The 13,058-nt window shown below is 49.9% G+C and overlaps 1 protein-coding gene across 18 annotated transcripts in view; it reads right to left on the bottom strand.

The window, feature by feature from the left end:
- Nucleotides 1–13,058, bottom strand: part of add3a (adducin 3 (gamma) a) — a 153,438-nt gene that overhangs the window by 31,787 nt on the left and 108,593 nt on the right. For all 18 annotated transcript variants that reach the window (XM_071389302.1, XM_071389290.1, XM_071389297.1 and 15 more), the window contains one exon: nucleotides 2,215–2,353. In XM_071389302.1, coding sequence (XP_071245403.1) covers nucleotides 2,215–2,353 — 139 coding nt within the window. The remainder of the gene's footprint in view (nucleotides 1–2,214; nucleotides 2,354–13,058) is intronic.

Genomic DNA, 13,058 nt, shown 5'->3' with positions numbered 1-13,058 from the left:
TTACTGACCGTACCAACACTACTACTTACTGAGGGGGGTTACTGACCTTACCAACAATACTACTTACTGAGGGAGGTTACTGACCGTACCAACACTACTTACTGAGGGGGTTACTGACCGTACCAACACTACTTACTGAGGGGGGTTACTGACCGTACCAACACTACTACTTACTGAGGGGGGTTACTGACCGTACCAACACTACTACTTACTGAGGGGGGTTACTGACCGTACCAACACTACTACTTACTGAGGGGGGTTACTGACCGTACCAACACTACTTACTGAGGGGGGTTACGGGCCGTACCAACACTACTTACTGAGGGGGGTTACGGACCATACCAACACTACTACTTACTGATGGTGTTACTGGCCGTACCAACACTACTTATTGAGGGGGGTTATGGGCCGTTCCAACACTACTTACTGAGGGGGGGTTACTGGCCATACCAACACTACTACTTACTGAGGGGGGTTACTGACCGTACCAACACTACTTACTGAGGGGGGTTACAGGCCGTACCAACACTACTTACTGAGGGGGGTTACTGGCCGTACCAACACTACTTACTGAGGGGGGTTACTGGCCATACCAACACTACTACTTACTGGCCATACCAACACTACTACTTACTGAGGGGGGTTACTGGCCGTACCAACACTACTTACTGAGGGAGGTTACGGGCCGTACCAACACTACTTACTGAGGGAGGTTACGGGCCGTACCAACACTACTACTTACTGAGGGGGGTTACTGACCGTACCAACTCTACTTACTGAGGGGGGTTACGGGCCGTACCAACTCTACTACTTACTGAGGGGGGTTACGGGCCGTATCAACACTACTACTTACTGAGGAGGGTTACTGACCGTACCAACACTACTACTTACTGAGGGGGGTTACGGGCCGTACCAACACTACTACTTACTGAGGGGGGTTACTGACCGTACCAACACTACTTACTGAGGAGGGTTACTGACCGTACCAACACTACTTACTGAGGGGGTTACTGACCGTACCAACTCTACTACTTACTGAGGGAGGTTACTGACCGTACCAACACTACTACTTACTGAGGGGGGTTACTGACCTTACCAACACTACTTACTGAGGGGGTTACTGACCGTACCAACACTACTACTTACTGAGGGGGGTTACTGACCGTACCAACACTACTACTTACTGAGGGGGGTTACTGACCGTACCAACACTACTACTTACTGAGGGAGGTTACTGACCGTACCAACACTACTTACTGAGGGGGGTTACTGACCGTACCAACACTACTACTTACTGAGGTGGGTTACTGACCGTACCAACACTACTACTTACAGAGGGGGGTTACTGATCGTACCAACACTACTACTTACTGAGGGGGGTTACTGACCGTACCAACACTACTACTTACTGAGGGGGGTTACTGACCGTACCAACACTACTACTTACTGAGGGGGGTTACTGACCGTACCAACACTACTACTTACTGAGGGGGGTTACGGACCGTACCAACACTACTACTTACTGAGGGAGGTTACTGACCGTACCAACACTACTACTTACTGAGGGGGGTTACTGACCTTACCAACAATACTACTTACTGAGGGAGGTTACTGACCGTACCAACACTACTTACTGAGGGGGTTACTGACCGTACCAACACTACTTACTGAGGGGGGTTACTGACCGTACCAACACTACTACTTACTGAGGGGGGTTACTGACCGTACCAACACTACTACTTACTGAGGGAGGTTACTGACCGTACCAACACTACTACTTACTGAGGGGGGTTACTGACCGTACCAACACTACTACTTACTGAGGGGGGTTACTGACCGTACCAACACTACTTACTGAGGGGGGTTACGGGCCGTACCAACACTACTTACTGAGGGGGGTTACGGACCATACCAACACTACTACTTACTGATGGTGTTACTGGCCGTACCAACACTACTTATTGAGGGGGGTTATGGGCCGTTCCAACACTACTTACTGAGGGGGGGTTACTGGCCATACCAACACTACTACTTACTGAGGGGGGTTACTGACCGTACCAACACTACTTACTGAGGGGGGTTACAGGCCGTACCAACACTACTTACTGAGGGGGGTTACTGGCCGTACCAACACTACTTACTGAGGGGGGTTACGGGCCGTACCAACACTACTTACTGAGGGAGGTTACGGGCCGTACCAACACTACTACTTACTTAGGGGTGAGGTGCTGAAGCCAGCCACGGATGAAGACATGAAAAAGTCAGCGATCTGTCGGAGGGCCAGGAGACCAGTGGGGTTGTTGCCTTTCTTCTTCTGCTCCTCAATCAGCCCCTCCAACTCATCCTTAAAGGCCTGGGGACGAGAAAATTAAGAAGAAGAAACATTAATCACAGATTAGACTGGAGGTCCTTGGGTGTCACTCTCTCAGTAAACCCAGACTGACTGACTGGTCTAAACTGGCTGACCAGGGACAGAGAGGTCTATCCTTCTGTAATCTCCACGTCCTCAAGTCCCCCTGCACTACTTACAGCAGTACTGATACATGCACACCCTTCTTTACCCCATTCTGTCTTCTCTGTCTTCCTCTCCATCTCTTCTCTGTTCACCTCCCTTCCTGACTGTGACCCAGTGCTGCTCCCAAAGCACGGCCACAACTGGAACTAGGACAGGTAGAGCTAAGGATCAAGGAAACTGAGCCGAGTCACACGCAAACACACCGCCCACACACTCTTCAACAGCAGGGCTTAGATTTACCACAGTGTTGACTATATTTAACCTCACGAGTCATCAAATGAATTATGCCCAGTACAAGAGTTACAAGGCAATAACGTTGGTATCCCATTACATCTCATTATCTCTTTATAAAAACGACACTATAATTTGAGAGATAAACGGTTTACAATAGCACGGTTAGTCGTGATGTACAGAAACACATCAATCAGGAAAATAGCATCTCATGTCAAATGTTAGCTATATAAACCAGAGAAAGAAACGGAATTGTAATAAACAAGTAACAGCTTGTTAGAATGACTGACAACGGGATGGGCCACCGTGTTGCATTTGCTGCTTTTGCAAGAGAGGAACCGTTGTTCCGTTACTCAGGGACCTGGGTCAACTCTTATCAACGTCTTACAGCGCATCTCTTAAAAACAAGATTCAGAGAGGGGGAAGAAATAGGACGTGACACCATTTCAGTACAATGACTTCCTAAATAGGAACACATCCAATATTCATGTTTGTATTCCGTGTCTCTCACAGACACACACACACTTGCATAAGAGTAGTCAACTCCACAACAGCCTGGGTATAGATTCAGAGTCTCACCCTAAACACAAAACATTTCTGACAGTCTACTCTTCTCTAACCCCCCCCCCCAGCCGGCTGGCCCCATGGGATAGTCCATTGTTTGCGGATGGTATCGGGTCGATTAATTTCTCCCCTTGTGGGGGTGGTATTGTAACATCTCTACAGCATCCCCTGGGAAAACAGAACAGGACACAGAGCCAGTATAACTCTAGGGGTTCTGAGGGGTTCTGAGTCGGGGCCAAACATTCCGCTGTCGTTCGGGCCCTGTTACCATAGTGACGGTTTTGGCTAGGTCTGGTTGCTGCACTGCAGTGGTGCGGATGTGGATAGGGTGTCTGCTGGGCTTGGGGTTTGTTCTGGACTTTTCTATTATACTGTTGACTGTGCTGTTACAGGCTGGAGTGAAAAGACTTGTCATAAACTCCATATTGTTCCCATGGTTCTATTTATCAGGCCTGGGGGGATCCTGTGTGCGGAACTTGGTTACAACTGCCTTCATTACTTCTGCATCAGTCTTAATAGTATTTTACTGGAAAAGGCCTGCACGTGTGTATGACACACACACACACACACACACACACACACACACACACACACACACACACACACACACACACACACACACACACACACACACACACACACACACACACACACACACACACACACACACACACAGTGGCAGGCATTTGCAGTGTGCGAGCTTGTGATGTGTTCAAAGACAGATTATAACGCTGAGCGGCAGGGATTTCATCCCCATCACCTTCATCTAACAGATTACAGTGGATGTGATCATGCATTTTTCAACCCTCTAAACCTCTGCAGAGACTAAAATAAAACACAGACACAGCTCATGGAAGAGCATGTTAGCTAGCTGCTGTGGTGTGTGTGTGTGTGTGTTTAAACCCACGAGGCAACCCTGTGCCATAACACTGTCCTAACATTGGCTGTTTGAGTTGAAACAGAGCCCAAATCTAATCAGGCTGGCCTGGGGTCCTTCTCTTGACATGAATAGCTGTCCACCATCCTGCCTGAGGAAAAAACAACAACACTAAACTGAAAAGCCAAGCCACGTTTCACAGAGAGTTTTCCCACTTTCACGAGCCACGTCTCCAGTTATTGGTTGGAGCGTATGGGAGGACGTGTGTGATTGGTTGGACGGTCAGGCTGTTATCCTCAAATCAGAAAGAGAGGATTCCGCGAGCATTCACAACGAAGAGATATTCATCTTTCAAAATGGCGTCTTTAAAATAGTCTTTGAGCTTCACTCTCATTATTAAGACATGCAGATTGGAGCTGGTCCAATAGCAGTCATTGTGAGAAGAAATCTCTTTGAGGATACACACTGACCGTCGGGTCTGTCGGGTCAGTCTGACACAGCTCTGACAAAAGGGCTACGATTAGGAGAATACCTCCAAAGACTTCCCCTTTTAATCGTATCGGAATAAAGGCTTATATTTTGTGTGAGAAAGCCATAAACAGCACTATATTAAAGCCTTCAGTGTATAAATGTTGCACAGCACATCTACAGTACGTAATATTTCTGTATTACCTAACGTGTTGTTAAAAGAAATCCGCCTCGCATTCAACTATCTATTTGTTGGGATGATCCTCTTCCTGCTGACTGTCCGGCGGCTGACAGACAGGTAAGACCGCTGGGATACAGCTGAACCCTGTAGCGTGGGAAAGCACAACATTTATAACTAGACTGTAGCTGGGTTTGCTATCGAGCGTATTGTGTGTGATGGGAGGTGATGAAAGGGTTTTACGTCACCACTGACAGTTTTAATGACACTACGACCTCATCCAGACACACAATCTGGTCAAATAAATACTCACAGTTAAAGACACACACACACCATGGTCCAAGTGAATCATAGCATACCCTGTAATTACAACTAGACACACTCCCAACAGCCTTGCTAGTTTAGTCAGCACAATGATACTCTTTCATGTGGACTGTGTTGCAAGGTGGGAGAGACCGAGAGAGAGAAAGAGATATGTTAACTTGCTTTGGCAATGTTAACATTTGTTACCCATGCCAATAAAGCCCTTAAATTGAAAGAGAAAGAGAGAGAGAGAGAGAGTGGGAGCAAGTGCCAGCCAATCAATGCTATTGACGAGTGCGTCAGTAAGAATCGGTCCCCCATTCCAGCTGCAACACTACCTGCAGGGAGGAACGGTCTGGCAGACCAATAGAGATACTGTACATCCCAGCTAGCACCCTATTCCCTATATAGTGCACTACTTTTGACCAGCGCTTTCCTCCCTGGGGGTTTGTACTGCCTAGCCCAACATCTCAATACTTCAGTACAGCATCATCTTGAATGTGCAGCTGAAATCTCTCTCTCGCTCTCTCCGTATCTCTCTCTCTTTTTCTCCTCTTCTCTCTGTCTCTCTCTACTTCTCTTCTTCTCTCTGTCTCTCCGTATCTCTCCGTCTCTCTCTACTTCTCGGTCTCTCATTGAAAGATAATGTAAATGTCAGCACAAAAGCTATCTAAGCAATATCGCTCTATAACCTAAACGCCAAACCAAAAGCTATCAAGGCAACGTTGAGATAACGTAAATCCCAAACCAAAACATAGCTAAAAAACGTGGCTTTATAACCTAAATGCCAAACTAAATGGGAGAGTCTCTCAGAAAAGCTTCCAGTTTGGAGTTTCAAAGGTTCCTCAGAGTACACATGCTAATGTTCTTTAGAACAAGATGTTAAAAGTTATGAAGAGAACATCAACAGAAAGAAAGCATGGATGAAACACTTCCTCTCCTCTCACAGGGGGATGGAGTCAGGGAGGCTCTATAAATTATACAGTCAGTTTAAGCCTGAGAAGAAGAAATAAAAGTCTGCTTCCTTCTCCCAAACCGCAGTAGCAGTAAATATACACAACCCAACAGCACACACACACACACACACACACACACACACACACACACACACACACACACACACACACACACACACACACACACACACACACACACACACACACACACACACACACACACACACACACACACACACACACACACACACACAGCTTCCCTATTTTCCGCATCGCATCACTAAATCACTCAGATTAAGTGAGCCTTGCTGTGCTCCACCGATCGAGACGTGCACATCTGATTGGTTGAGATGGGTCACGTATATAGACCTATTGTCTTGTTCCCATGCAGTCATGTGACTGGGAGGGAATGAGTCTGAAATGGCACCCTATTCCCTATATAATGCACTACTTTTGACCAGAGCCCTATGGGATCCCTATGGTCCCTAGTCAAGAGTAGTGCACTATATAGGGAATATGGTGTCACTTCAGACACAGGCCAAGACTCCATAGGAACTAGTGTGCCTGGGAGGAAATGACACCACATAGGAAACCAGTGCAGTTATTCTCTCCACTCTGTCTATTGGCCCATTGTTATAGGACCAGGAGTTTTTCCTGACTACGAGATCTATCCAGAAGAGAAAAAATGTGACATGGTCAGGGAAAACTCTGGGCCCTGGACCAGTTTACCAGGTGAGGTGACATGGTCAGGGAGAACTCTGGGCCATGGACCAGTTTACCAGGTGAGGTGACATGGTCAGGGAGAACTCTGGGCCATGGACCAGTTTACCAGGTGATGTGACATGGTCAGGGAGAACGCTGGGTCCTATAGACCAGTTTACCTGGTGATGTGACATGGTCAGGGAGAACTCTGGGCCCTGGACCAGTTTACCTGGTGATGTGACATGGTCAGGGAGAACTCTGGGCCCTATAGACCAGTTTACCTGGTGATGTGACATGGTCAGGGAGAACTCTGGGCCATGGACCAGTTTACCAGGTGATGTGACATGGTCAGGGAGAACTCTGGGTCCTATAGACCAGTTTACCTGGTGATGTGACATGGTCAGGGAGAACTCTGGGCCCTGGACCAGTTTACCTGGTGATGTGACATGGTCAGGGAGAACTCTGGGCCCTGGACCAGTTTACCTGGTGATGTGACATGGTCAGGGAGAACTCTGGGCCCTACTTATTGAAGCTGATTACAACAACAACAACAATAGCCTCCATCTTACAGAAAACACCAGCTTCTATCATATGGTATAGTGTATATAGCACTATGCCTGCAGCACTAGATTACAGCCAGTCAGCTGTGCTCAGCAAGCTGGTTAGTTCCTTCTGGTCTAGATCAGTCTTTAAATATAGTCTCTCTCATGGGCTGTCTCGAGAAAACATCGCTCTCCCCTGAAACACACCGGTCTCCCCTGAAACACACCGGTAACACAACAAACTAACCCCATGTTCAGAGAGAGAGCGAGGGAGCGAGAGAGAGGGCAAGAAATAGAGAGCGAGAATGCAGGGAGAGAGAAGAGAGCGAGAGAAAGAGAGAGAGAGAGAAAGAGACATGGAAAGAGATATGGAAAGAGAGAAAGAGAAAGAGAGAGAAAAAGAGAGAAAAAGAAAGAGAGGGAGAAAGAGAGGGAGGGAGAAAAAGAGAGAAAAAGAGAGAGAAAACGAGAGAAAAAGAAAGAGAGAAAGAGAGAGAGAGATGGAAAGAGAGATGGAAAGGCAGAGTGCTGGAGGGAGATGTATGTTGTTGTGAGAGTAGTGTTATACTAGTGTTGGAACCAGATAACCCACATGAGACAGATGACAACAATATGCCCTCCGGGACGTCACCTGTCATTAGTTCATAGGTTCAGGCTGTGGCTCACACACAATCAAAACAAAAACACACACAGATACATGCACATGTACGCACATACTCACGTAGGCAGGCACACACACACACACACACACACAACCCTTCAACATAGACATTTTCAGACAAAAGACACAAAGTTTAAAGCAGAGAGACTCTCTCTGTGCTCGTCTCCTGATCTCTCGACAGCTGGTATAAAAGCGCGCCAAAGAACCTGCGGTGGCATGTGTTGAATGTGGATCCCATTTAACGCTTTAAATAGAACACGGCTACACCAGTGCACGCACACACACACACACTCGGACACACACACTCGGACACACACACACACACACACACACACACACACACACACACACACACACACACACACACACACACACACACACAGCCAAAAGCTATGAACCTGAGCTACAGACATGTCCTGCCTTGAGTCAATACCTGCAGGTAAACAAACAGGTGTATCTGAGTGATTTAGGGGCTTGGACAACAGACTACAGAGTTTACAGATAACAGCAGAGGCCATTCTGAATGGTGCAGGGCTAGTAAGCTATCCTGTTTATGTGGAAGGGTGTGGTAGGTAGACTCTGTGGCAGTACTGTTGGGTCTGCTGGGCTGAAACAGTCTGCTGCCTGCTGGAGTCTTTCTGTGGTGTCTGTCAGTGTGTTAACCACTAAGAGGTTTGAAATGGCAACCGCCGGCAAAAAGCAGGGAAACTCTCATTCAAACAGAATATGTCCAATTCCCAACAACTGGTGAACAATTGTCCTCTTGAAGTCAAATTGAGCATCAGGCCAGATGCACCTCTGTTTCTCCCGCACACACAGCCCCCCCCCCCCCGCACACACAGTCCCACCCCTCACTTACAGGACTCTGTAGTATCTGTGTGACTCTCCTTTCTACCCCCCCCCTCTCTCTCCTACTTACAGGACTGTAGTATCTGTGTGACTCTCCTTTCTACCCCCCCCACCTCTCTCCTACTTACAGGACTGTAGTATCTGTGTGACTCTCCTCTCTATCCCCTCCCCCCACCTCTCTCCTCCTCCCCCTCTCTCCTACTTACAGGACTGTAGTATCTGTGTGACTCTCCTCTCTATCCCCTCCCCCCCACCTCTCTCCTCCCCCTCTCTCCTACTTACAGGACTGTAGTATCTGTGTGACTCTCCTCTCTATCCCCTCCCCCCACCTCTCTCCTCCTCCCCCTCTCTCCTACTTACAGGACTGTAGTATCTGTGTGACTCTCCTTTCTATCCCCTCTCCCCCCTCTCTCTCCTCCCCCTCTCTCCTACTTACAGGACTGTAGTATCTGTGTGACTCTCCTCTCTATCCCCTCTCCCCCCTCTCTCTCCTCCCCCTCTCTCCTACTTACAGGACTGTAGTATCTGTATGACTCTCCTTTCTATCCCCCCACCTCTCCCCTCCCCCTCTCTCTCTCCTACTTACAGGACTGTAGTATCTGTGTGACTCTCCTCTCTACCCCCCCCCACCTCTCTCCTCCCCCTCTCTCTCCTACTTACAGGACTGTAGTATCTGTGTGACTCTCCTCTCTATCCCCTCTCCCCCACCTCTCTCCTCCCCCTCTCTCTCTCCTACTTACAGGACTCTGTAATATCTGTGTGACTCTCCTCTCTATCCACTCCCCCCCTCTCTCTCCTCCCCCTCTCTCTCTCCTACTTACAGGACTGTAGTATCTGTGTGACTCTCCTCTCTACCCCCCCCACCTCTCTCCTCCCCCTCTCTCTCTCCTACTTACAGGACTGTAGTATCTGTGTGACTCTCCTCTCTATCCCCCCCACCTCTCTCCTCCCCCTCTCTCCTACTTACAGGACTGTAGTATCTGTGTGACTCTCCTCTCTATCCCCCCCCCCCCCTCTCTCTCTCTCTCCTACTTACAGGACTGTAGTATCTGTGTGACTCTCCTCTCTATCCCCTCCCCCCCTCTCTCTCTCCTCCCCCTCTCTCTCTTCTACTTACAGGACTGTAGTATCTGTGTGACTCTCCTCTCGATCCCCTCTCCTCCCCCTCTCTCTCTCCTACTTACAGGACTCTGTAGTATCTGTGTGACTCTCCTCTCTATCCTCCCCCCCCTCTCTCTCCTCCCCCTCTCTCTCTCCTACTTACAGGACTGTAGTATCTGTGTGACTCTCCTCTCTATCCCCTCTCCCTCTCTCTCTCCTCCCCCTCTCTCCTACTTACAGGACTGTAGTATCTGTGTGACTCTCCTCTCTATCCCCTCTCCCCCACCTCTCTCCTCCCCCTCTCTCTCTCCTCCCCCTCGCTCCTACTTACAGGACTGTAGTATCTGTGGGACTCTCCTCTCTATCCCCTCCCCCCTCTCTCTCCTCCCCCTCTCTCCTACTTACAGGACTGTAGTATCTGTGTGACTCTCCTCTCTATCCCCTCTCCCCTCCCCCTCTCTCCTACTTACAGGACTGTAGTATCTGTGTGACTCTCCTCTCTATCCCCTCTCCCCCACCTCTCTCCTCCCCCTCTCTCTCTTCTACTTACAGGACTGTAGTATCTGTGTGACTCTCCTCTCGATCCCCTCTCCTCCCCCTCTCTCTCTCCTACTTACAGGACTCTGTAGTATCTGTGTGACTCTCCTCTCTATCCTCCCCCCCTCTCTCTCCTCCCCCTCTCTCTCTCCTACTTACAGGACTGTAGTATCTGTGTGACTCTCCTCTCTATCCCCTCTCCCTCTCTCTCTCCTCCCCCTCTCTCCTACTTACAGGACTGTAGTATCTGTGTGACTCTCCTCTCTATCCCCTCTCCCCCACCTCTCTCCTCCGCCTCTCTCTCTCCTCCCCCTCGCTCCTACTTACAGGACTGTAGTATCTGTGGGACTCTCCTCTCTATCCCCTCCCCCCCTCTCTCTCCTCCCCCTCTCTCCTACTTACAGGACTGTAGTATCTGTGTGACTCTCCTCTCTATCCCCTCTCCCCTCCCCCTCTCTCCTACTTACAGGACTGTAGTATCTGTGTGACTCTCCTCTCTATCCCCTCTCCCCCACCTCTCTCCTCCCCCTCTCTCTCTCCTACTTACAGGACTCTGTAATATCTGTGTGACTCTCCTCTCTATCCACTCCCCCCCTCTCTCTCCTCCCCCCTCTCTCTCCTCCCCCTCTCTCTCTCCTACTTACAGGACTGTAGTATCTGTGTGACTCTCCTCTCTACCCCCCCCTCCTCTCTACCCCCCCCACCTCTCTCCTCCCCCTCTCTCTCTCCTACTTACAGGACTGTAGTATCTGTGTGACTCTCCTCTCTATCCCCCCCACCTCTCTCCTCCCCCTCTCTCCTACTTACAGGACTGTAGTATCTGTGTGACTCTCCTCTCGATCCCCTCTCCTCCCCCTCTCTCTCTCCTACTTACAGGACTCTGTAGTATCTGTGTGACTCTCCTCTCTATCCTCTCCCCCCCTCTCTCTCCTCCCCCTCTCTCTCTCCTACTTACAGGACTGTAGTATCTGTGTGACTCTCCTCTCTATCCCCTCTCCCTCCCCCTCTCTCCCTCCTACTTACAGGACTGTAGTATCTGTGTGACTCTCCTCTCTATCCCCTCTCCCTCTCTCTCTCCTCCCCCTCTCTCCTACTTACAGGACTGTAGTATCTGTGTGACTCTCCTCTCTATCCCCCCTCTCTCTCCTCCCCTCCTCCTCTCTCTCCTACTTACAGGACTGTAGTATCTGTGTGACTCTCCTCTCTATCCCCTCTCCCCCACCTCTCTCCTCCCCCTCTCTCTCTCCTCCCCCTTGCTCCTACTTACAGGACTGTAGTATCTGTGGGACTCTCCTCTCTATCCCCTCCCCCCCTCTCTCTCCTCCCCCTCTCTCCTACTTACAGGACTGTAGTATCTGTATGACTCTCCTCTCTATCCCCTCTCTCCTCCCCCTCTCTCCTACTTACAGGACTGTAGTATCTGTGTGACTCTCCTCTCTATCCCCTCCCCCCCTCTCTCTCCTCCCCTCCCCCTCTCTCTCTCCTACTTACAGGACTGTAGTATCTGTGTGACTCTCTCTATCCCCTCCCCCCCACCTCTCTCCTCCCCCTCTCTCCTACTTACAGGACTGTAGTATCTGTATGACTCTCCTTTCTATCCCCCCTCTCTCTCCTCCCCCTCTCTCCTACTTACAGGACTGTAGTATCTGTGTGACTCTCCTCTCTATCCCCTCTCCCCCACCCCCCCTCTCTCCTACTTACAGGACTGTAGTATCTGTGTGACTCTCCTCTCTATCCCCTCTCCCCCCTCTCTCTCCTCCCCCTCTCTCCTACTTACAGGACTGTAGTATCTGTGTGACTCTCCTCTCTATCCCCTCCCCCCCTCTCTCTCCTCCCCTCCCCCTCTCTCTCTCCTACTTACAGGACTGTAGTATCTGTGTGACTCTCCTCTCTATCCCCTGCCCCCACCTCTCTCCTCCCCCTCTCTCCTACTTACAGGACTGTAGTATCTGTGTGACTCTCCTCTCTCTCCTCCCCTCCCCCTCTCTCTTCTACTTACAGGACTGTAGTATCTGTGTGACTCTCCTCTCTATCCCCCCTCGCTCTCCTCCCCTCCCCCTCTCTCTCCTACTTACAGGACTGTAGTATCTGTGTGACTCTCCTCTCTATCCCCTCCCCCCTCTCTTTCCTCCCCCCACCTCTCTTCTACTTACAGGACTGTAGTATCTGTGTGACTCTCCTCTCTATCCCCTCCCCCCCTCTCTCTCCTCCCCTCCCCCTCTCTCTCCTACTTACAGGACTGTAGTATCTGTGTGACTCTCCTCTCCTCCCCCTCTCTCTCCTACTTACAGGACTGTAGTATCTGTGTGACTCTCCTCTCTATCCCCCCTCTCTCTCCTCCCCTCCCCCTCTCTCTCCTACTTACAGGACTGTAGTATGTGTGTGACTCTCCTCTCTATCCCCTCCCCCTCTCTCTCCTCCCCTCCCCCTCTCTATCCTACTTACAGGACTGTAGTATCTGTGTGACTCTCCTCTCTATCCCCCCCTCTCTCTCCTCCCCTCCCCCTCTCTCTTCTACTTACAGGACTGTAGTATCTGTGTGACTCTCCTCTCTATCCCCCCCCTCTCTCTCCT

This window comes from Salvelinus alpinus, chromosome 2 (assembly GCF_045679555.1).
Source record: "Salvelinus alpinus chromosome 2, SLU_Salpinus.1, whole genome shotgun sequence".
In the NCBI taxonomy this organism is placed as follows: Eukaryota; Metazoa; Chordata; class Actinopteri; order Salmoniformes; family Salmonidae; genus Salvelinus; species Salvelinus alpinus.
Note: the sequence above shows the minus strand (reverse complement) of the source record. Positions and strands in the feature narration are given on the sequence as shown.